At 37.6% G+C, this 26,103-nt stretch overlaps 1 protein-coding gene across 2 annotated transcripts; it reads right to left on the bottom strand.

The window, feature by feature from the left end:
• Positions 1–4,786: 4,786 nt before the first annotated feature.
• On the bottom strand, positions 4,787–22,923 carry LOC113054612 (interferon-induced very large GTPase 1-like). 2 transcript variants are annotated; one of them, XM_026220274.1, is made up of 7 exons: positions 22,870–22,923; positions 22,616–22,717; positions 22,240–22,299; positions 21,482–22,057; positions 12,417–13,016; positions 10,090–12,182; positions 4,787–9,702 (listed from the first exon to the last, which is right to left on the bottom strand). In XM_026220274.1, exons 2-7 carry the CDS (start codon positions 22,635–22,637, stop codon positions 4,948–4,950), a joined length of 8,106 nt encoding a protein of 2,701 aa, XP_026076059.1. In that variant the 5' UTR covers positions 22,638–22,717; positions 22,870–22,923; the 3' UTR covers positions 4,787–4,947. The 2 variants fall into 2 exon arrangements, with proteins under 2 accessions (XP_026076059.1, XP_026076064.1); XM_026220279.1 differs by having other exon boundaries at positions 22,616–22,712.
• Positions 22,924–26,103: the final 3,180 nt, after the last annotated feature.

Below are 26,103 nucleotides of genomic sequence, written 5' to 3'. Positions count from 1 at the left end.
TCTTCTGTAAATACATAATTTTAGAAAGTTATGTTTTTAAGAGTTTGTAGTAGTCCTTGTGTTCAAGTAGAAGTATTTTGGAGGCAGTGCACAGAGGGTTTTTAAACAGGTGTTTCATTCATGTATGGGGAGGAGGCTTTGTGGAGGTAGGAAACATAATGCATACAGTCTTTAACACACACTTAAAGTAAAGTTAAATGAAGAATTGCATAAGTGGTGCGCATGCGCAACCAAAATCAAATATGCAATGTGTAAATATGATCAGACCGCTTATTTACATACTGACATTGTTTGACAGCTGTTAATACATAATCACTGTTTTAGATCGACTAATTGTAATACTGTACAAGATTTCCAGTTAAACTGAAATCATGAATCTAGCGTATGCGCCTCTGGTTTCAGCGCAAAATGTAAAACTGACATTCATTCACTGACACGCTTCACTCGGAAGCACACCTGAGTCACACTATAAGGTCAGTGTGAGTAGACTACCTGTGTCAGAAGTGGACTCGGTGAACAGCTGTTATTTTGTACGCAGGGCCTTTCTTATGTGAATGGGTTCAGCTGGCGCAGACGCACCAGGCCCCACGGCGTACTGTGGGTGAGATGTTAAACAGAGGTCCTGACTCCCTCTGGTCATTAAAAATCCCATGGCACTTCTCTGTAAAGAATAGGGGTGTATGCCCGGTGTTCTGGATAAATTCCCTCCACTGGACTTTGTCAGTCATGGCCTCCTAATAATCCCCATTCATTCATTGGCTCTACCTCTCTCTCTCTTCTCCACCTGTAGCTGCAGTGTAGTGAGCGCACAGGCTGTCTACATTGACTCATTAATTAATCCATTCACTCATAATAAAGCATAAATATTTTTGGCATAATTTATAGGCTACTATGTGATCTAAAATGTATGTATATATATATATATATATATATATATATATATATATATATATATATATATATATATATATATATATATATATTTATATATATATATATATATATATATATATATATATATATATATATACACACACACACACACACGTAAATAGTGTTTATTTCTTATATTTTTATTTTGTGACTTAAAAATGTTTTGAATAGAGACACGAGATAAACCATAAACTTACGTTTGAATTTGAATTCAGCGTCGTGCACAAGTTTGGTCTACTGTGCACGCGCCTGAATTTAACGGTCACTTTCCAGCGGACGGATACCAGAGATAAGGTAAGCCCTATCAATCCCGATTTTTATTAATCGATTTTGCTCTTGTAAATATAAATGTAACTCTAAATGTTTACTGTTTTGTGTCTCTAAACGTGATTTTGTAATTAAATGCACTTTTTAGTTAGCTGGAACATATTCTAGGCGAAATTTAAGATAGGCTACATAGTTCTCTCGTACTCCTAGCCTTGTTAAACCACAATAGACTGCCAACCACATAGTATTCACTTTCCTATTTTTGAACTTCAACTGTTGTGGAGAGTTTGTCGCTTTTTCTGGATCTATAATAACGCTCACTTGAGCCATATGCTGATGCTCTGATAATGAATCATTTACGAATCATTTCCATTTCTTCGAGACTCACTGTTTTTCGATGAATCATCGAGTCAGTGATACGGAGAGTTGTTCAAATCAAAAGATGCTCATGTGTCACCACCTACTGGTTAAATTGCTTAGTTGCTACTGATGTTTGACTTGATAAACAGCAGTAATTAGTGCTCAGATTGTTCAATAATATTTGTGCTGATCATCTATAATACTGTGCTATAAAATACAATTAAATGTTTTTGTTTTTTATCATTACCATCAGTGCACTGTGGATTGAGATGTGACATCACATCCTAAAGATATGGTTTAAAAAAAGGATTCAGACTGATAATTGAACTGATAATTAGTGCTTACAGGTTAATTATGCTAATAATGTCCTCCGTGTGTGCTAGAGCTGCAGTTATTGCAAACATCCTTTGATGAACAGTCGCCTGTACCGAGCATCATGGGACACAGTCGACATCTTCACTAGTCGGTTAATTCGTTTACTCCTTTAAGTGTTAGTCTGAATGTGTAACTCATGTTATGAATAGATTGTTGCCAAAACAACACTGCATGTCCTAATTATTATCTGTTCATTTACAAAAAAATTTATGTTAGCTTAAAGTCCTTATATTTCAATCATTATGATCGTTACATCAGTAACAATAATAAAGATTTAAAACTGATATCAGTAATATTCAATTCTACGTTAGGCATCACAACATTATAATTTACAGTTTGAGAAATTAATGTTCATTTTTCAGATTTGTTAAAGATTCAATTTAACAAAGTTCATCAGTTATTAGTGTTTTTAAATCGATATAAAAGTAATCTCATGACCCAGTGTAAGCCACATTCAAGTTGTGTTTTTAAATGAATGTATTTTTTTTACTTCATGTGGTTAAAACCAAGAATAATTGATGAGAAACAGGTGGGTGCAGTTCAGTACATTTCCACTGAACTGAAATCTAGATCACCTGAACTTTGTTTCTTTAATGTTCATTCTGTTCATACACTGATTGAAAGTTTCATTTGTTAGAGAGGGATCAGAACACTTTGTCTTTCAGCTGTTGATCTGCATACAGTATTTGACCAGGACTTTCAATGATACTAGAACACAAACGTTATTATTAAGTTTTGTTTTATTCTTACTTAGTAAATTCATTGTTTACATAAGACAACAGAGCATTGTATCATCTGTTGATTACAGCATTATGGTATTTTTAATAATATATGTTTTAGTGGTTTTAGCAATCTTATTAAATTATTTTATGTAACATTACTTAGAAAATCTGAATAAATTAGATCCATTAACAACATTTTCTTTGGTTTAGCACTGAACCATGCTATGATGAGTCACAATTGTCGATTAATTTAAAGGGCTCATATGATGCGATGTCAAGTTTTCTTTTCTCTTTGGAGTTTAACAAGCTGTTTGTGAATAGATAAAACCCTAAAACCCAAAGATATATTCTTTATAAAAGTTGAGACTCAACCATGACCCCCTCGCTTAAACACGCCCCCACATGTCTACGTCACAATCTGGGAAGATTTGCATAGCGTCGCCCAAATGTTCATGCAAAGGTAACGTTTATTCTCGCTGTAGTATTCTTGCTGCCGCCATGTTGTGTAGAAGATGTTTCGTTGTGAAAGTGGAAATACTAGAAATCAGTGGTTAGGTTGTATTTACAACACTGTTCCAGAACAGTCCAACCCAAATATTCAGATGTGTGCAGGTTTTGCCACTGATGGTTCAAACGCGGGTTTTGAGCAGTGTAGAGTAGCGCTTGTTTGTCGTTTCTCCAAACACAAATGCATGTTTTATGTTTACGCAGCATGATGCAAAGCAACAATAATGTACATTATGTGGAAAATTAATGTTTTTTAATCTTAAAGCGCATAAACACATTTAATTACACTTAATAGACAAAATAATGTTCTTTTTAGCAACATCATATGGCACAAAGTTAGTGAAGGCAGGATAGGAGGAATTACGTTGATAGAAGTGCTTTCTCTCTTGCGCATGCTCCACTTCTTTAGTTTTCACAATTAATAAATACAGTCAATTTTGGATTAAGTGAATGTAAACGGGTGAAAACTGAACGTGTCAGTACTACATATCTTAAAGAGACAGCATTCCTAATTAAGTATCTATCCATGTCATTCATGAAAATAAAATGTATTAAACATTTTAAATAAACCTACTGTATCTGATAAATGTATCTCTTTCGAATTTGTCTTATTGTCTTTTTCTGCTTCTTTTTCAAAAATTCGCAACTATATACATTATATTTCAACAACTGTAACTTTTATATGTTGCTCCCTTTTAACTTCTGTTAAAGGGATAGTTAATCCAAAAATGAAAATGCTAATTTTCAAAATCCTTGATTGAAATTTCTCATAAGCTTAATTGATTTAAAAAAGAGAAAAATAATTAATGACTATTTTAGTTTGAAGACTACATTTAAAATAAATTAATATAAAATATTGGTAACTGCAGTTTAACCACAAGTAATGACTAAAGGTTGACAAAAACACATCATCGGTTACATCGACTAAAACTATGAAAGACTTAAATGACTAATATGTGACTAAGAATATTAAGCATTTTTGCCTAAAGATAAAGACCAAGACTAAGTCAAAAATGGCTGTCAAAATAAACACTGTTTCTCAGCTAGCAGATTATTGGCTATTTTCATAACAATTGCAGTTTCACATATGAACGGGATATTCACAATAATAGTTTATAATGTCAAATCAAAAGTTGCACATTTATATATATATATGAAATAACTGTAAGAGGACACTTATCACCCTCCTGCTGTCCTGTATTGTTGCCAGAAGACGTTATCATCTGAGGCATCGGGATAAAAAGATCGATTGCTTGCTACCGCTGATGTGCAGATGCTAGTCGACAAGCTTTACAGAACGGACACTGAACCCAACAGCACTGACAGAAGTGATCACTCAGAAGCTCATGTGGTCTAAACTTATAGTCCAGATACTTGGGAAACTTGTTTTAACAAAAAAAAAAGTAAATATATAAATTAAAAATAATAATAATAATGAATGTAATCAATTAATAGCTCAGAGCTTAAAAAAAAAGAAAAAAAGAAACACTATTCTGCCCCACATTTACGTATTCACACTCATATATGGTCATGGTCATGTATGACATTCTATCAATAATAGCCTTAATTGAAAATTTGGAGCTTTATATTTTTGTCAAAAAAAAAGTGTGTTCTGTAAAAATGTTTTGAAGCGCAAATAATTTTGCAGATGCTTGTATGAGGAACCAGGTCTTGGCAATCAGCCTCTTGTAACAGGAGTATTTGCTAAGATTTATATTAAAAATTCTTCTCTAACTGTGATCTGAGAAGAATCCAGTGTTGCGCTCTCATTCTGTATCTTTCCTCAAATATATTGATCCAAACTTTCAATAGCATCCTGTTTTGAACATTTTCTCCATTCATCTGGTATCTTCCCCTTCCCCTCAAATGTTTTATTGTAGTATTTTTCCAGATCTTTCTTGAATCTGCACACAAACCACTTCCAGTACGGCAGCTCAGAGAGGTCAGAGGTGATGCTCCAGTCTGCATAATCCCCTCCTGCTGTCCTATATTGTTGCCAGAGGACATTATCATCTGAGGTATCGGGATAAAAAGATCGATTGCTTGCTACCGCTGATGTGCAGATGCTAGTCGACAAGTTTGTTGTATTCTTGTAATGCATCCCATTTAGTCCAATAACACGATGGAAAGGAACACTGTGATCCCCCTCATGGTTTTCTATGGTGTTGGTGCAGGTAGCTTTACAGAACGGACACTGAACCCAACAGCACTGACAGAAGTGATCACTCAGAAGCTCATCTGCTCTGAACTTATAGTCCAGATTCTTGGGAAAAGCCTTTGTGTTGAATCTGAGGCTGATCTCAGACATTACATCAGGAAGTTTATCTCTTATCACATCTTGTAGGAGGCTGAAATCATCAACATCATCATGTTTCACTCCACTGAGGTCTTTTTCAGAGAAGATCAGGACGTCTGAGAGCTTCTGTGTGAAGCTCTTCAACCAAAAACCAACATTTCCATTGTTCACTTGAACACCTTCAGTAGATTCATGAGCTGCTTCCATGATCTTCTGCTGCAGGAGTTTAATGTTCTCCTTCATCTTGGGTAAAACACTGAGACTGAACTTATCAGTGATGTACCGATTGACTTCATCTCTGATGAAACTCTTGAAGTGATCTCTGGGATTATGAATGTAGTTCATGTATTTGTCAAAATCATTCTCTTCTGCCAGTGTCTTCAGGATGTATTTCTCCAGTTTTGATCGGTTTCCATTCAGTGATTCACAGTTTATTCTGATTTCATCTGCTAAATCTCTGGCCGTCTGCTTGTAGACACTCTGCTCAATGGGCTCTTTCAGTTTCTGACAGATGATCTCACCAAAAATGGTAACTGATGTTGCTTCATGACAGTATTTCTTAAAACTACTGTAGTACTCTTCTCTCTTCTTCTTAACATATATTGCAGGATCATTGGCATCCTTGAAAAGTCTGTGTTGGTCTGTGATCATCTTGTTTGCTCTCATACAGATGGAAAGAACCAAATCCCTGAAGAATTCATTCTTGAACACATATTTCACTGGTCCTTCCTGATGTTCTGTTACCATCTTCTTGATGTAATCAGTGATTTGTTGAATGCATCTGATGTTGTAGCCCATCTTTGAAATGTTAAATGACATGATCATTGAGTCTGTATGCTGAGCAATGTCTGTGACTAATGATCTTATTTGGGCTTCATCTTCTCTTGATAGACTGTAACCAAACTTCTTAGTTGATCTGCGGATGTTTGTTCCTGATCCTGTGAATCCACTGGATTTCTTTAGCTCTACATAATCTGAATAACTCGGTACAGAAAAAACATCCTTGCTCTCACTTTTCTCTGTACGTTGGTCCACAGAAACACTTTTATAGATGTCACTGAGAAGGAGTTTCAAATCTCTGATTATGTCAATGTCTTTGATTGGAGGACTCTCTGTGATGATCGTCTTCACACACTGTTTCCAAAACAAATCAAACTCTTTCTTCAGGATTTCTGCATCACTTGTTTTGTCTTTCAATTCTAAGGCAAGTGTTTTGCTCTTTTCAATGAGAGTGTTTTCATGGTGTGTCCTCTGAGCATCAATCTTTTTCTTCAGGTCACGTTGCTGAATAATCTGATTTAATTTCCTCTTTGTTTCTCTCACAATGTTTTCCGGAAGTTCTTTGATTTTGATTTCAAATGATGTTTTCCATTGAATCAGTATTTCAGCGTCAGTGTCTTTGTCAAAAAAATCTGACATTGATTTTGTCACTTCTTCACTTGTCTTCTTCATTTCTCTCTGAAGATTAGTTTCCTCAACTTTATGAATTGTTTCGTTTTCTATTTGATTGTGCAGTCTGTTCTCAGTTTCCATCATGGCACTGCGCAGACTCCAGGACCATTTGCTGTATTCGGTCTCCAGTTTCCTGTAGGCTGAAATCTCCAGAGATTTTTTGAAGTGGATGATGAATTGCTCCTTCAGTAAAGCGTCCCAAAGATCTTTAACACGATCTTTAAAGTGTGTCAGCGTCATTCCATGTGATTTTGATGCATAAGTCTCAATAGTTTCCTTCAAGTCTTGAATGTTCTCACAGTAGTTTGGGTTTGGTGGTGCCATTGGTGGGCCGCCTTCCCAGAGCTGAGCAAAATATTTCACATCTTTCTCAACATCAAATCTAATGACATCACTGAAACATTCCGCATCATAGCCTTCATCTTTAGCAGCAATTTTTGTCATCTCATCCAGTTTCTCCTGCAGTCGTCTCCTTCTCTCCATGTTTTTCTCTCCATCTGTGACGTCTGAGACGTTCTGATGCACAAACACACAGCTGGGATTCAATCTGACCTTCTTCATCCTCATGAAGGCCTGACAAACAATCTGAAGAATGTCCTGCATCTCAGATGGGTTTTCTCCAAATATACTGATCAAGGTTTGATTTGCAAGACCTACAACAAATGTGGCCAGTTCATTGTCATGATCTCTTGTTGACCTTCCAGACTGTTCTAGAGCATGAAGACCCTCAGTATCTACAACCAGAATATAGTCAAAGATCATCTGTGTTTTCATCTCGTCTGAGACCCTGATCAGTTGCATGAAAGCTCCTCTGGTGCACCTCCCAGCACTGACAGCAAACTCAAGTCCAAACATGGCGTTCAGCATGGTGGATTTCCCAGAGCTCTGAAGCCCTAAAACTGACAGCACAAAGACTCTCTGGTCTCCCAGTTTCTGGACGAGTTGATCTAGAACAGCAGAGATCCAGATCACAGGAACATGAGCAGCATCTCCATCCATCAGCTCCAGTGGAAATCCAGAGATCATCATCTCAGCTGCAAGACTCGGGAGAGAAGAGAAGTGAACCTGCAGGTCTTTCTTGTTTTTCTTCACAGATGAACATGATTCATAGATCTGACCGATCTCACTCATGATGTGCTCCAAACCAAAGCCCGCCATTTGAATTTCCTCATATATTCTCTCAAATTCTTCTTGTTCAGTTTTGAGTTGTTCAGGTTTATAATTCTTCTCTTTCAGTTTTACAACTGCTGACCACTGTTCCTCATACTTCCGATGAAGAACAGACATATCCATTGAAATATATTCATCCAGGAAGATTTCAAGCCATTTTAGAAAGTAGATTTTGTTCTCAGCAAACAAGTTAAATTCTTTAATAAAGAACTGTATGAAAGTACTTATGTTAAATGCATGCTGCTGCTCACGTAATCTCATGAGGTTGGCTTGTTTTCTGCTGATGTCCATTTCTGTCTCATCTGCTCGAGGCCGATGTAGTTCTTTGTTCTTCTGACTCCACTGATGCCACAGTTTCCCCTGATGAGGCAGAAATGATTCTTTGATTTCTCTCAGATCTTTCTTCTCCAGTAAACTCATCATCTGCTGTGCTGCTTCTCTTCCTTTCCTGCAGTCATCATCATCTTCTTCATTTATTCTGATGTTTGAGTGTTTGGACACATCTTCAAGTCTGAAAGTGGAAGAAGTTTCTGACAGACAATCATTTATAGCTCTCCTGAGTTCTTCAGATGCATCTGAATGACTTCTTTCCTTCAGACCGATTTTGAATTTTGTGTTATTGATCTCTGTTACAGTAGATTCATCCTCAGTAAGAAGACAAATGAGTGGCTTTTTGTTTGTGTACAGATTTTGGATCATTTTAACGCTTTCATTCCTGTCAAGTTGTGGTAAAAGAACAACATTGACTGAGCTCATTTCAGTGAGGATCTCTAGCTGTTTCTCATGGTCTCCTGCGTCACCGTGTAGATTACAGAATGCAACACAGTCAGTGAATTTATCATCATTTGTTCCAGAAGGGCAGAACCAGGCGATCTCCACCACTCCATCCATCAGGAGTCTGGATCTGCTGCTGCCGGGACAGTTCCTGTGGAAGAACGTGTTGTGTTTCTCATTGATCAGACTGTTCATCAGCTGAGACTTGGAGGACGACACCGAGCCAAACCTGAAGAAAAACACCATTGGAGTTTCTGCCATGTAGATGGGCTGGGTTTGACTGATGATTTCATTGTTGGTGTTGGTCATCTTCCAGCTCTTGTTGATTTGTCTAAACGTCCAGAGAGGAAACTCAATCTGTTGAGTGAATGGATCAGGAACAAGCAGAGGCAGAGCGTACTGACACTGGGACAGTTTAGTGACCATCAGCTGCTTCAGGAAACTATCAGCACAATGAAACACTGCCATCTGAACATCCATCGGGTGAATTCGCTCAGATTGGCCTGTTTCTTCATTAGACATGGACATTTCTTTCAAATCATCACTGTCTCTCTGTTGTGTATCATGCTGTTCATTGGTATCTTTAACATAAGTGTATTTTGCTCTGTAGTTCATCATCAGTAGTTTTTGTATGAAACTCCAAACCAGCTTCTCCTCAGCACAAGACTTATGGGCCTTTAATGAATGAGCAGTTAACTGAAGAGCTTCTACAGTTTTCAGTTTATTTTTGTTCTCGTCCAGATGAAGTCTGTGAAATAGTTGCTCTATTTTTTCTCTTTCAGTCTTTTCTTTTTGAAAGTGTTGATCTGGACTGGCTCCTGTTGTGTCTGTGTCTGTGTTTTCTCTCTGTTTAGTAGACAAAACAATTATACATCTTTAAACAGTGTTTTCCAGTTCTGTTTTAAACAAATCTGGCATTTAATCTGGGCTTTCTCACAATTTTAATAAGTGTGTTTAAACCACATAGCACCATTTACTATTCTAACACAATTCATTTTGTAATTTTTCCTGTCCACCTAATTATTCCCATAAGAACGGGTACGGCCATTTTTCAATTTTATGGCTCTGGCTTGTGGTATCATTTACTTCTAGCTATTTTTATTTGCTATTCTCTTCGCTATTTCCCTACAGCGGCTAATGAACCGGAAGTCTCGAACATTCACAGAAAACCACTTACTTCAGCATTGCAAAATAAAGTGGATTGATGTTTTTAAGGTTTCTTTAAAAACTCACCTGTACTTCCTCTTTCATCTCCAACTGTCTTCTATTTAGTTTCTCTTCATGCTGTTCTTCAAGTAGTTGGAGTTTTTCTTCAAACGTCTTTTGTTGATCTTCTCTGATGTTTCTTTCTTCTTTCAGTCTCTTCTCAAACTCCTCTAGTTGTTCTTGTCTCTCTCGTTCCACTCTTTCTTTCTCTCTGATCACTTCCTCCATTTCCCTCTTGAGTCTCTGATACTGTTCCTCAGAGATCTGTTTCTCTCTCTCCCACCTCTTCTTATCTTCGTCTTCTCTTCTCTTTTTCTCTTTGTCTTGGTTCTGTTTTGCTTCCTCTATCATCATCTTCATGGCTTCTCTCTCTTCTTCTAGTCTTCTCATCATTTCTTCTTTTTCTCTGTTCATTTGCTCCACTCTCTCCATCAGGATCTTCATGTTGTTTTCTTGTGTTTCATGTTTAGAATGAAGATCTTCTTTCTCTGTTTCCACTCTATCTCTCTCTTGTCTCAGTCTCTGATTAAATTCATCCCACATTCTCTGTTCTTTCTCTCTTTGTTTCTCATCCTCTTCTTCTCTTCTCTTCTTTTCTTCATTTTGTTTCTGTCTCTCCCATTCCTCTCGTTCTTTCTTCATGGTTTCATGGATCTCTCGCTCTTTCTTCTCCTTTTCTTTTATTTGTGTTTTGTATTGTTCTTCCCTCTTATTAAATTCTTCTTCTCTTCTCCTTCTCTCTTTTTCTTGGTTCTGTCTGTCAGTCTCCAGTTTATTCATCAGTTTGTCTATTTCTGTGTCATATTGGAGTTGAAGTTTTTCTCTTTCTGTTTTAACTTTTTCTTTCTCTTGCCTCATTTTCTCAATTTGATGTTCGAACATCTCTCGTTCTCGTCTCATCTCATCTCTTATTTCTCTCTGATGTAGTTCTTGTTCTGTTATTTCTCTTTTGAGTTTCTCTTCTCTCCTCTTTTTTTCTTTGTCATGATTTTGTCTTTCTTCTTCTATCATCGTCTTCATAATCTCTTTCTCTTCTTTTAGTTTGGTCATCAGATCTTCCTTTTCTCTGTTCATTTCCTCCACTATCTCCATTAGGAGCTTCATGTTTTCTTCTGCTTCTTGTTTAGATTGAAGATCATATTTCTTTTGTTTCATTCTCTCTTTCTCCTGTTTAAATCTTTGATTAAATTCATCCCACACTCTCTGTTTCTTCTCTCTTCTGGTCTCATCCTCTTCAGCTCTTCTCATCCTTTCATCTTGTTTTTTCTGTTTCTCCCATTCCTCTCGTTCTCTTCTCATTTCCATTTTATATTGTATTTCTCTCTCTCTAAATTCTTCTTCTCTCCTCGTCATCTCTTTGTCATGATTTTGTCTTTGTTCCTCCATCATCATCTGCATTCTTTCTTTCTCTTCTTCATGTTTCTTTGTCAGCTCTTCTCTTTCTCTGTTCAGTTGCTCCACTCTCTCCATGAGGAACTTCATTTGTTGTTCTTGTTTTTCTCTTTCCATCTTTCTGAATATCTTACATGAGTAGAAACTCCCACCGTTTGCTTCCACCATGGCGTCTATCTTCTCCAGCAGATCAGACACCTGTGTTCGGTCTTCAGTCTGATTATTATTGAACACATGGTATCTGTTTCCACAAGTTTCTATTAGATTCATCAAAAGAGATCCAGGTTTCCCCAAACACTGTTCAATAGTTTTGTTCTTCAGACCATCTCCTCTGGTGAAGAGCACCATGGTGTACATTAAAGAATTTTGACCAAATGTCTCTTGGATGATCTTCACTGATTTAGCTTCTTCTGGAGTGAATCGTCCCAGTGGTATCAGTAAGAGAAACACATGTGGTCCAGGCAGTACCATGGAGATGCAGTTGGTGATTTCTTTCTGGATCTCCTCATTAGTAAGTTCAGTATCAAACAGTCCTGGAGTGTCGATCACAGTAATTTGTCGGCCGTTGATTTCGACTGTTTCTCTCTGAGTCTCACTGGTCACTGATTGAAAAGATTCTTCTGCTTTGAATGCATTTCTTCCTAAGATGGTGTTTCCAGTAGCACTCTTCCCAACTCCAGTTTTTCCCAGCAGCACAATCCTCAGATCATCTTGGCTGTCTGTTGGACCTGTAAAAGAAGAAATGCATTAGGCTTGACTTATCTTTTGAATAACCCTGTTTGTAAGAGGACTGCTGTCTGCTTGTGTATCATGTCACATCAGTATATTAGGAGTCTTAAGTGGTTTGTTTGGTATACTTTACATATAGTGTACTCTAGGTTGTAATGATGTTAAAAAATCTAAACTTTAGGCATTTCTTTTTCTCTATAGTGTAAAACCCCAGCTGATGTTGTGTTCATTACCCTTGGACAGAAAATGTGTCTCTAATGAATGAATTTTTTTCTTCATCTCTTCAAATTGCAGCAGTTTTTTCATCTGAGCCTCCAAAAATGTCTCTGCAGAGAAATACTGTCCTCTGTTTTCTTCCAGCATCTGCTCGATTTTCTCCATCAATGTGGACACTTGTGTGCTGGGACCAAAGAAATGATGTCGTCCTCCAAAACTCTCAAAGACAGACTGTGTTTCTGCATTGAGTTCTTCTGTCTGATGCTCTGAATCCTGCATTATGAGGATCATAATGTGTTTGTTGATTCTTGAGCTGAAAATCCTCTGTATCTCCTCCATTTCTGCTTTGTCTTCATCAGTTAGTGGAGCATCAGGAATAATGAGGAGGAAAACATGAACTCCAGGGTGACAGAGAGACACACAGTGAAGAGTCTGACGCATCACTTCCTCCTCTGAGCGCCGAATGTTAAACAGAGCTGGAAGCTCCACCAGACTGATCTGATGTCCATGAAGCTCCACATCTGATCTTCTGTCTGTCTGCTGGAGGATCCGCTCTGATATGAAGGATTTCAATGTCCCGTCACTTCCACACACAACCAGATTCAGCTTCACACCATCTGAAAATAACAGAAGATTAAAATGATATATATATATATATACAGTATTGTTCAAAATAATAGCAGTACAATGTGACTAACCAGAATAATCAAGGTTTTTCGTATATTTTTTTATTGCTACGTGGCAAACAAGTTACCAGTAGGTTCAGTAGATTTTTAGAAAACAAATGAGACCCAGCATTCATGATATGCACGCTCTTAAGGCTGTGCAATTGGGCAATTAGTTGAATTAGTTGAAAGGGATGTGTATAAAAAAATAGCAGTGTGGCATTCAATCACTGAGGTCATCAATTTTGTGAAGAAACAGGTGTGAATCAGGTGGCCCCTATTTAAGGATGAAGCCAACACTTGTTGAACATGCATTTGAAAGCTGAGGAAAATGGGTCGTTCAAGACATTGTTCAGAAGAACAGCGTACTTTGATTAAAAAGTTGATTAGAGAGGGGAAAACCTATAAAGAGGTGCAAAAAATGATAGGCTGTTCAGCTAAAATGATCTCCAATGCCTTAAAATGGAGAGCAAAACCAGAGAGACGTGGAAGAAAACGGAAGACAACCATCAAAATGGATAGAAGAATAACCAGAATGGCAAAGGCTCAGCCAATGATCACCTCCAGGATGATCAAAGACAGTCTGGAGTTACCTGTAAGTACTGTGACAGTTAGAAGACGTCTGTGTGAAGCTAATCTATTTTCAAGAATCCCCCGCAAAGTCCCTCTGTTAAAAAAAAGGCATGTGCAGAAGAGGTTACAATTTGCCAAAGAACACATCAACTGGCCTAAAGAGAAATGGAGGAACATTTTGTGGACTGATGAGAGTAAAATTGTTCTTTTTGGGTCCAAGGGCCACAGGCAGTTTGTGAGACGACCCCAAAACTCTGAATTCAAGCCACAGTACACAGTGAAGACAGTGAAGCATGGAGGTGCAAGCATCATGATATGGGCATGTTTCTCCTACTATGGTGTTGGGCCTATTTATCGCATACCAGGGATCATGGATCAGTTTGCATATGTTAAAATACTTGAAGAGGTCATGTTGCCCTATGCTGAAGAGGACATGCCCTTGAAATGGTTGTTTCAACAAGACAATGACCCAAAACACACTAGTAAACGGGCAAAGTCTTGGTTCCAAACCAACAAAATTAATGTTATGGAGTGGCCAGCCCAATCTCCAGACCTTAATCCAATTGAGAACTTGTGGGGTGATATCAAAAATGCTGTTTCTGAAGCAAAACCAAGAAATGTGAATGAATTGTGGAATGTAGTTAAAGAATCATGGAGTGGAATAACAGCTGAGAGGTGCCACAAGTTGGTTGACTCCATGCCACACAGATGTCAAGCAGTTTTAAAAAACTGTGGTCATACAACTAAATATTAGTTTAGTGATTCACAGGATTGCTAAATCCCAGAAAAAAAAAATGTTTGTACAAAATAGTTTTGAGTTTGTACAGTCAAAGGTAGACACTGCTATTTTTTTGAACACACCCCTTTCAACTAATTGCCCAATTGCACAGCCTTAAGAGCGTGCATATCATGAATGCTGGGTCTTGTTTGTTTTCTGACAATCTACTGAACCTACTGGTAACTTGTTTGCCACGTAGCAATAAAAAATATACTAAAAACCTTGATTATTCTGGTTAGTCACATTGTACTGCTATTATTTTGAACAATACTGTATATATATATTAGTGCTGTCAAAATTAGCGCGTTAACGCATTCGATTAATTTGAAATATTTAACGCGTTAAAAAAAAATAACGCAATTAACGCGGTTGCAGTTTTTTTTTATTTCCAGTTGTGGCCTATGTGTGTTCAACGTGCAAAGAAATATGGATAAGACCAAGGAAGGACTTTTAGACGGAAAGTTTCAGTATAAAACTCTGCCGGATTACTCTTCAGTCTGCCACAAGAAACATTACTCTTCATTTAGTCTGCCACAAGAAACAGCAACATTAAAATCATGAACTCAAATGTCATTGTTTAAATTAGACCTTTCTGTAACGCTAACGTTAATAAGCTAAAACGAATATAACGAAATAATTGTGTAGCGGAGTATTTTTTGTACACAGTGCCGCGAACTGTCAATCACCCATGTACGCGTGCATCACTGTCCTCCTCAGCTGTAGCAACTTGCGCTCTCTCTCTTCATCAAGCTTTAAAACAAAAAGGGAACAAAAAGATCATATTGTCTTTGTGCATAGGCTATAGATTAATTAGATAAATGAATATCTAAATTTGTGCCTTGCCGTCTACGGTATTTGTTTAGAACTTAGAAAAAAGATGCTGCAGCCAATGAACAGCCAGCGGGGGCTGCAGGACGACTCAACCTCCGCAGACAGTTTTTAATGTTTATCAGACAATAAATACTCAAGATTTTGCTTTAGTATAACTCACAACGAGTTTCACACACCTTCTCCGGCCACGTTGAGTTGTTGACACTTAACAGTGGGAAAAGCGACACATGCGCTATTCACTTGTATGACTTAAGGGTGAATGGGTAATGTAGTTTCTGCTCTGGGTGGGATGAATTAGGAAGCTTGCATTGTGAAGGGCGCTCTGAAAATCGGCAGTGAAGGTAAAAGATTAAAACCTCTATTAAAACAGATGTCCAAATGAGCGTACCGGTACGCTACAAGCACGTTCTGGGCGCAGGGAGAGGTGGCGGTACGCTAAAGAGCTATATTTGGAAGTGGCGGTACTGAGTCAGGGCCTGAATTTCGTTTTTTAAACTGGGGGGGAATTCCCCCCTTACATGGGTCACATGGGGGGGATCTAAAGATTATGGGGGGGAGAATAACTTTTGATGCATCGGTCTAATTTAATCATGTTAATTTATTAATATCTAAATATTTGTATGCATGAAGTGTGCATTTCCAGTTCTCAAATCAGTTAACAAAAAAAAAAAAAAAAAAACTTTATACAAAATACATCATGCTCTTCAAATTGACATTAAGACCTCTGTTTAAACTATGCCTATGCTATATATTAATGTCTATTTCAGTTCACGTGTTTCAGTTCAGTTCAATTCTTTGCTTTTTTTTACTTTTGATTTTGATATCGTAAATTGATATTAAGAACTCAGTTTAAACTATAAGTATTTATGTCTTTCATACATTTCAGTTCTATTTCAGTCATTTTTTTCCATTTCTTTTTTTCATGTGACTTATTCTAAGTTTCTCATCTGTCTCCTCATCTTCATTTCTTTCCATTTGATGATGGCTCTGTTGAAGTCAAACTGTTCAAGGGAAGGTCCAAGCTCTGAAATGATCATTAGATTTGTGAGACTTGTATTATTCAGTGAATTTCTGAATTTAGTTTTGATCCTGTTTTGTGTGCTGAATCCACGTTCACACGACACACTCGCTACTGGTATGACCATGGCTGTCTGAATGAGTTTCTCCATTTCAGTGAAAAAATTTTTCTTTGGATCGTGATCTGCATCATCCGAACTTGTCTTTCGCTTCAGCCAACCAGGGCCGTGCACAGACCTTTTGAGGGGCATGTGCTGAAACCGAAAAAGGGCACCCCCTCCATTTTTTTATATCAATTATATATATATTCTCTTTTTAGCTATTCTGTTTGGTTTTATAAGCTAATTTGTATTATTTGGTTAACATGATTATGAATGACATTGAGAAGAGGGGAAGGTGAGCAATGAGTCAAGTATTTTTGACAAACTTTTTTGAAATATAATTTAAGTAATTATGTCCAACACTACGGTACAACTCAATTCCAGATTATAAGAAACTATAGCCATACCGTTACTATAACATATCCAACATGTATCAGCCTACCTGGCAAAAATTTGATAATTTGGTGGACCAGGGATGTTGGTCTCCTGAAGGTCTCTTATTAACTACACTTTCCCTAAAATAAGTCAGCAATGAAAAAATAAATAAAAATAGTGTGAAAAGTACAGTTGCAGTGAAAAACATTTCTGAAGGATCACGTGACACTGAAGAGTACTAAACTGGAGTAATCATGCTGAAAATTCAGCTTTGATCAGAAAAATAAATTACATTTGAAAATATATTCAAATAGAAAACAGTTATTTAAAATTGTAAAATATATTACACAATATTACTGTTTTTGCTGTATTTTGGATCAAATAAATGAAGCTTTGGAATGAATCATGAATTACATTCTGCATGATAAAATATAAAGATTTCACAGAGATCTTCTGTAATTTTTTTTTACTACATTTTATACATGTCAGGACGAGCGGAGAGTATACCATAACATGATTAGCCTAAATGTTAATAAATTAAGTGTATCAGCAATCATAAATCAAAGAAGAAAATTTCTTAGAAATATATGTTATCAAGGTGACAGGTACGAAACAGCGCGGGGGCGCACCTGTTATGATTTTTCGATAGTAAAAACAAATTATATGGTGTTGTATTACTTATCAATATATAGTTTTTGACCAGTGAATGTGTGCAAATGTGAATTTTTTTTGCCCGTCATTAAAACGGCGACGGCGCCTGCTGCTGCAGCAGTCGATTCTGTTCCCCTCGGAATGTCTGTTTCCCCTCGGGTTGCCAGGTCCGTGTAATAAACCCAACCAAATAGTTAATCAAACATTTTCCCAAAGTAGCCTAAATTCCGCGGATTTGGCAACATTCCCGCATGCAAATACACCAAACACACCTGGATTTAAAGAATGCAAAAAAAGGACAAATTTCTTGCTACACTGCAGCATAGTAAAATGTTTCTCACACTCCCGTTTATGTTCCTTTTTATTATTATTCATCTTGCAGTTGTTCCGTCATTTTTGTCTTATATTTTTACATTTCAAGTTGAAAAACCTCTCGTCCTAAATTTATTTTCAAGTTTAAGATTTAGGACGGTATTTTGAACTATTTGACTTGCCGTACATCCAGTCACGCTTCTTGCGCACGCTAGTTCTGATCGTACGTATAGTAACTCGGGAACCACGCAACAATTGTAGTATGTTTGCGTTAAGGGGAACAGACATTCCGAGGGGAACAGAATCGACTGCTACTACACCGAAAATCTGACAGCGTATGACAAATCGACAGAACACCGGCATCACATTACATTTTCATCTACAGGTTACAAACTAGTTTTTGTAACGTTAGCTATATAGACGGAGCGCTCAGTTTTTCCTGTGGTAAAATGCATTTGGCCTAAATCGCATTTTATAAAAGATGAAATGCTACTATCTGCACAGGCTATTTAAGTGTTGGCTATGGCTATGACTAGATGGCAAAATGCTAGCCCTCTCTCTCTCTCTCTCTCTCTCTCTCTCTCTCTCTCTCTCTCTCTCTCTCTCTCTCTCTCTCTCTCTCTCTCTCAGGCGACGTCCCACATGTCTCAGTCGGTGAGTCAGTCAGACATCAAATAAATAAAATATGAGCCTTTATAGACGTAGTGTTTAGTAGTACTTATTCAAACAAGAAGGTATTTATTTACCCTTCGCAAAACTTTGTTCAGCTCAGCTGGTGTCTACTGTGCGGCTGCTGTGGAACTTCAGTTGATTCAATGAATATAGAGGGTGCGGAGTTATCAGCTTACTGACAGCTTGAGGATCGAATAAGATTTACACAAGCTCGTTTTAAGAACTTTCATTTGCGAAATATTTGTAAAACAGACAGACAGACGTAAAGGGTGACCAATAGCATTGATAAAAAAAAAAGAAAAAAAAAACACTACCAAAAAAAGGGCACTTCGGAGTGTAAGGGCAAAAAGGGCATGTGCTCTGCACAGGTTGAGCCCTAACGTTACCTGTGCACGTGCCTGCAGCCAACGGTCCATATTTAAACTACTACGCTAACCAAACAATTAATTGTCTGTGGCCGTGTTTGTGCGCGCGGGAAATATGCTGCGCATAATGAATAGGAAACAATGGGAAACGCGCAGTCACATGCTCAAACAAGTGGAAAGCTCGGGCGCGCGCGCCGCAGTCTCATTTCCACAAGCGCTTGCACTCTCGTGGCGTCTGTCGTTGCCATGCAACCAACTGCGCTCTCCATGATGACAAGAAGGATCAGCAAAATATTAATTGATTTCTAGCCCTTGCGTTAACTTTATTACTAGATATATTTATAGATATATTTATGGAGATGAAAAATAATAAAGGCGTCCTGTACAGCTATGATCAGCTGTTCGGCCGAGCATTCAATGTTGTGACGCTGTAAGCTGATCAGTTTGTTCGTTGCTGCCGCGCTCTATCACTCGCACACCATAAAGAGCAAAATGTTTTTTAATGTTTCAGTTTCGTTATTACAACGACAATTTGGAAGCGGATAATTTCTTCACAAACAGCTCATTTTGACTCAAAATGTTAGAATGCTGTACCTACACTTGATAGTGTGAATAAGATCAGCGCAACGCAGACCGCTGCATTGACAGCGTGAAACATGATCTGTCTACAGCAGCCAGGGCTCCGCCGTTTACTGTCTAGGAGCTCAGCGCTGAGACAGAAAATGCCGGTCCAGCGCTGATTGAGGAATTAAATTCGAAAATAAAAGACAATTTGACTAGACAATTTGACATATTTTTTCTCGCATCTGTGAATTTATTTTTTAATCAATTGCTCTGAGATGAAGCAAATATATTTGTGCGGGAATTTCTAATCGATTAATCGTTAACCATAATACTGCAAAATGCGTCTATTGCAGGCACGCAGTCAGCGGTATGACAGGATGTGCAAAAGCCACACACACACACACAAAACGCTTTCTCACTTGAATTAAAGAGGTTTTAGTCTGAATAAAATGCTAGTAGCAGGATTATAAAATGAATAGATGCGATTATGATCATTTGATAAAATGAAGAGAGCGCGCCATACTTTTGAGGTCATTTTACTTTGTTGACAGTTTCCAATCCCGCACGGAGAACGCTGAACGCGCATCTTTAAATGGTTTTGTGGTGCTCGTTGTTGTATTTTAAAGCACAATTGCAATGTTTTCAACTGACATTATTGTATAAAATTATCCGAAATGTGGAGCGCGTGTGACTGCGCTGCACATTAAGTGAACTACATCGGCGCTGCTGCACCAAAACACAGTTGCTCACATTAATTTGATCCTGCTGGATTCTGTCCTAGAAAATGTCAGATTTTTAAAAATCCGGCATACAGCGCATTAGATCGTGACAGTGCATGCGTGCACACGAGGATGAGCGAGCGCGGCTTTGGCTAGATTCTCATTCGGCACAAATCGAAATGTTTCCATATTCGCAATGTATTTGAATGTTTAGTACTAGGCTTGTACTTAACACGCATTCGCATATAGACGGAAAAGATGATCCTCTTCATATGAGCAGAAACGTCCTTGACATAACAGCAAAGTGGACCGGTATACTACGGTCTATTTAAACTGACCAGTGTAACCTTTTAATGTTTAGTTGACATTTTATTTTGATAATGAACAGACTGCGATGTAAGTTTGAATCGCTAGAATATACGTGTGCAGCAGGCTCCGGTGCGATCGAAACAGCTGAGACATTAAAAAAATATATATATTTTCCGCAAAAGTGTTTACTTTCATTTGTGCACACTCACAATAAAAACAGAAGATTTGTGCTCTTGTAAAATAAAGCAAACAAACAGAATGCGTTGTCATCCTTTTTTTTTTTGTGAACTTATGGAGCGCCCACACTTCTGTTTTAAATCCGTTAATCTTAATTAGCCTATTTAAGTCGGATATATTTCGCATAGCCTATTTAAAAAAAAAAAAAAAAAAAAAAAAAAAAAACATGAAAACAAATTGTTATTTTTATGTTGGGCCTACATTTGTTCTGGTTTGCCGGTTGGTCACGAATTTCCACAAATTCAGTATATTTAAGCATTGTTTCTTTTCCTAAATCTAAATAGTCTAACCCTCTAATTTCCCAGGTTTATTTTATTATCTTTCGCTTTTAATAACTGTTTTCGCATCTCTTACTGTGGTAAACATGGGAAGGGAAATTAAAGATTTCATGAATTAAGAATTCGTTCGATTTATTAATTTGTTCCCTTATTTCACTTAAATCATGGGTTATTTAGGGAACAAAATTAATGAAACATGGACAATTGCCACATTAATAATTCGTAGGAATGAATTAACAAGTTGTCCCGCAGCCCTGCAAAGCGCACGATATAAAACAGTTATCTGATGAAATGATTAGTAACTACATTTCTATTGCATTTAATGTTGAAGAACTTTTATGTTGTTTCTATTTTAGTGTACTTTAAAGTTTAAATCACATTAAAAACTTAATTTGTACATTGTGAATGAATGATGATGCTTTTATATATCGTCACCGTCACTCACAGCAGCTCGCACGTGTTGAGTGCGCATGAGCCGCACGCAGCCCAACATTGAATCGGTTAACCGACCATCCATAGCCTTAATCGATTGCATCTCTTATCGACAATTAATCGATCATCGATTAATCGTTGACATCCCTACTGTATATAGTATTATTGTTCATTTATCAGTACAAACATGTTGTCAAACTCACATCTTTCTATTGGCTGTTGTTTCACTGTCAGACTCTGTGGAGCTTCATATTCAGCACAAACCAGGTGATGTCCATCATTCATTTTCACAATGTCCTCAAACATCTTGAGAAGATCATCTGGAGAGCTGCTTCTCTGCAGACTGAAGTGTCTGTTTGCACATTTCTGAATGATTTTCTGTAGGATGTCATTGGTTTCATTGGTCTCTTGTGTCGTGAGCATCATGGTGTGTTGATAAACACAGTCAGAGAAAGAGTGCAGCACCTTCTCCACACACTCGTGATCTTCTGTTGAACACTGCTCATGTTTGAGGAGCAGCACGATCACATGAGGTCCTGGATCAGACAGATACACACACTCTCTCACTGTCTGTGTGATCTGAAGATCTGAGATGTTTGTCTGGAGCAGCTGAGGGCTGCTGATGATGGTCACATGTCTGTCCTTCAGTCTTCCTCCGACTCGCTCTACAACATCTGGAGGAGCTTCACTGTCAAACGCTGCTCGTCCTAACAGGAAGTTTCCCACTTGACTGTTTTCTGCCACGTTCTTGCCCAGAAGAACAATCCTTAGATCACTCACTGAAACAAACATGTGATATGCAACAAGTTATGATGCTAAATACTTCTATCATCTTGGATTGAAATAAAACAAATCCACCTTTAGGAGGTGAACTTGTTTTTTGTATTATGTAATACATTTCCCTTTATTTCCATACACTCTTCATCAGTCCATGTACTTGTTTATCTATATAAAAACTTACATTGAGGAGGTAAATTACAACTCCCATTTCTCCTGAGAGCCTGTTTTTGAGCAACAGCCACTGTATGAAACAAAAGTTTTATGTTAAATTTGACTCTAATCACAGTAGCATGTACTAACAGAAAACTAAATCTTCAAATGATTATTACAAGAAGGAATATGAAAGTGAGAAATCAGATTAATAAATACAGTCAGTTCAGAGTTGGTGTTTTAGCTTTGAGCAATGGAAAAGAACAATGCTAAATGTAACTAAATATGTAGTGAAGAAGCTATATTGAAATTTCCTGAAAAGTTACAAACAGCAATCTAAAATGTTTTTACTGTAACTTTCTCATTTGGTCAACAATATTTGAAATGGATTTGTCTATGATTCTTACCTCCGCCAACTCTGCTGGACATGATGATATTCACTTCACTCCTCTGTCTCTTTCTTAAGTCTTCATTCGATCAACTTCTTCGACTCCTGACATCTGACTGTTCTTTGTCCAGTAGATTTCAGAGAAATTATTAAAACAATAACATCCATTTATTACTTATTCAGAATTAAACTAAACTCATCATTTATTGTTGTATGACACATTTACATTTAAAATAACCATTAAACATGGTATTTGTAAGGAAAATAGGATACCTGTACATGAAGGTTTCATCTTGCGGTAAGTTTCTTATTACCGAGCAGGAAAAGATTTTATCAGGTGTCAGTTACATTGCAGGTAAAAGGTTAAAAAACAACCTGTTTGTCTGTCTTGTTTAACAACCTGTCTAACTTGAGTCAGTCCACTGGATTCTATGTAGCAAACTTTGTCACATTCTGCTCGCTCCTCAAGAATTTGTGATATGGCACCAGTCACATTACGACACATGTCTGTGTATTTTTGTCACCTTATTTATATATTTGTTTGTTTCTTACTAGAATCACTATTATTACAGTAACAAGGTATGTGGGGTCACCCTCCCATGTTTCATCCCCCAAACAGTGTTTAATACAATTTTAACAATTATTTTGTATTTTTATCAGTGAAAATCAATGCTATGTCACCATCTTGCCAAAAAGTTTCTGATAGTCTTTTTTGCTGTTCATCATTGAATGATGCTCAATTTCATGTTCTTCATGAATAAAATCAGCAAGAACATTTGAGGAGATGATGACATAATGAAATCTGCATATTATTAAAGGGGGGGGGGTGAAATGCTATTTCATGCATACTGAGTTTTTTACACTGTTAAAGAGTTGGATTCCCATGCTAAACATGGACAAAGTTTCAAAAATTAAGTTGTACGTTTGAAGTTCCAAAAATACCTCTTCCGGTTTGTCACAAGTTTCGGAAAGTTTTTTTTCGAGTATGGCTCTGTGTGACGTTAGATGGAGCAGAATTTCCTTATATGGGTCCTAAGGGCACTTCTGCCGGAAGAGCGCGCTCCCATATAGCAGAGCAGAGAGAGCACAACAGACTTAACTGATCAGAGCGAGAGACCGAATTGTCACAAAAAAAGTGTGTTTTTGGTTGCCAGGGCAAGACAACCCTGCACAGATTACCAAAAAAAAAAAGCCAGACCAGTGGATGGAGTTTATTTTTACAGAGCATCAACGGAGTTGTGCAAGTGTTTTTGTTTGTTCCCTGCATTTCGAAGATGCTTGTTTTACAAACAAGGCCCAGTTTGACGCCGGATTTGCACATCGTTTATTTCTTAAGGATGATGCAGTCCCAACGAAAAAGGGTCACGATCGAGTGTTGTAACCGCATGCGGTGAGTAAAACTGCTTCAAATATCTCTGTGTTGTTAACTTAGCTATCGGCGCGTAAGCACATCAAGTAAACAACATGCGATGTTGTCATCAAACTGCACTTCCCACATGTACAGCTTTAAAGAAAAAGAAAAAAGAGGACATAAAGTGGAACTTAATCATTTTCCAAAACCGCTAAGCAAATATATACAGTTTCAGTACATACCACATAGATACGTCGTTGCTGATGCTGCTCTTGTTAAATTTCAGCCTCTGGATCTGATTCTGGATCATAAATATACGCTGAATCTGACTGTTAGCCATGGTTTGTTTTGGTTGGTTTTGTCCTCACGGTAATGTCACAGCTTCCAGATGCTTTCAACGCAAAAGCCTACTGGCGCTCGTGATTCTTTAGCTCCGCCCACACGTCACGTCTCCAGCCGGTCGTGTTATTCCGGGAAAAAATCGGTACAGACTATCTTTCTCTTATGAATATAATAAAACTAAAGACTTTTTGGAGTTATGAAGGATGCAGTACTACTCTATAGGTACTCAAGATTAACAGGAGATTGAGTGAAAACAAGCATTTCACCCCCCACACACATATCACTTTTTGGCTAGATTTAAAGGGAAAGGGCACTTTTAGATAAACAAAGCAATAAGATGGCACTCGTGGAAGAAGAAAAACAAAGTTCTTTATGAATGGCAGGATGGCTTGTAATAAATATTTTTAAATAGGAAAGGCAGTAGAGCTGACTATTTCTGTCAATGGTAAGTTTGTGATAATGTAAGAAAAGTAATTTAAATATTTTGCCACTTGCTTGAGCAAATTAATACATAAATCTAGAAGTTAATGCAAAAGTAAAAGCATTGATTGAATAATGTGTTGCATATATTTATTATGTTTAAACATGTCACTTATAGATTGTATTACTGTACTGTGTAAATAAAGAAAAATAAAACAAATCTTCTGTGAAAGCACTGTCCGTGCTGCTTCCCCTCTCACAATAGTCACCTAAGAGGGGAATTCCCCCATTTTCAAAAATGAAATTCAGGCCCTGAATGAATTTCTTAAAATCCTTATTGGAATATCACTATTTATAGTTATAAATTATTTTAAAAAGGCTTTTAAAAGATTGGCATCGGCAGATACTGCTTTCTGTAATCGGTGATCAGCCTCAAAAATCCTGATCGGAGCACCGCTAAATTCTACATTAAAAGTATCTGCAACGCCTATCTGTTTCATTGTCAGTAAAAACCAAATATCTTGCATCTGACTATTTGTTTTAAGCTTTAAATTATAAATATATTGGTGCTTCTCATGTAAATTTGCACACTATCTTCTCGCAGTGAGACTGCAGCTCCAGATATTACAGTAGGAATTACTTTATACTGTAGTCTGTGTTTTCATTTATAGTTATTCAAGTGTAATGTTGAATTCTGATTCTGGAGTTTACGTAGGTCATACATATGACTATATCCTGCCTCAGCACACCCTCAGCAGTGGTAAAGTAGGCAGGGCTTTTCTCTGAGCCCTCGCTCTCCACTGTCTGATTAACCATCATGTGCGTTCTTGCCGGGTTTTGCACCTGGTCAGACAATCGGTGAGGCTCTGACTCCAGGGCGATACTCAGCTCTGTCACTCTTTCTTGCAATGGCTTGTTGGTTGTTGTGGGCTTTGGCTCTTCGTCTGTGGTTGAATCTGGCTGTTGCTCTGTGCAGCGGGGGGACACTTGGCCGGGCTCTTAGTCAAAAGTGGGGCTGGTGGGCCCAATCCCAATTCTATTTTATACCACTTGCCCTTCCCCTGTGTCAAGTGTCAAGGGGTAGCGGAGAAAATATTCCTTTAAGGATTGAGACACCACTACCATGATGTCACACGCCATCATTCGTCATCTAGCTCTTTCAATACACACATATACTGGTGGTCATTAGAGCCTTTAATTATCGTTCTGTACTAATGAGCTGCTTACTCACACACACACACACACATATCGGAAATCGCGCAGCTCACACATCCAGGAGAAAATAAACTTGTCAACGCTGCCCCATGACTTTTATTAAATACAGTTTAAATACTGAATCACTACATTATATTTTCCAACGATGAGAGGATACAATCGCTGTTTTTAAGGGATCT

The sequence above is a fragment of the Carassius auratus genome, chromosome 3, assembly GCF_003368295.1.
Source record: "Carassius auratus strain Wakin chromosome 3, ASM336829v1, whole genome shotgun sequence".
Taxonomy (NCBI): domain Eukaryota; kingdom Metazoa; phylum Chordata; class Actinopteri; order Cypriniformes; family Cyprinidae; genus Carassius; species Carassius auratus.
The sequence above is the reverse complement of the archived record's forward strand: the minus strand, read 5'-3'. Positions and strand labels throughout refer to the sequence as shown.

Excerpts from the sequence above, each read along its gene's own strand:
- LOC113054612 (XM_026220274.1), bottom strand. The coding sequence starts at position 22,637 with ATGTCCAGCAGAGTTGGCGGAG. Across the intron at positions 22,058-22,239 it reads TTGTAATTTACCTCCTCAAT|TGAGTGATCTAAGGATTGTT; the intron begins GTAAGTTTTTAT and ends TGTTTGTTTCAG. Across the intron at positions 12,183-12,416 it reads GACACATTTTCTGTCCAAGG|GTCCAACAGACAGCCAAGAT; the intron begins GTAATGAACACA and ends CTTCTTTTACAG.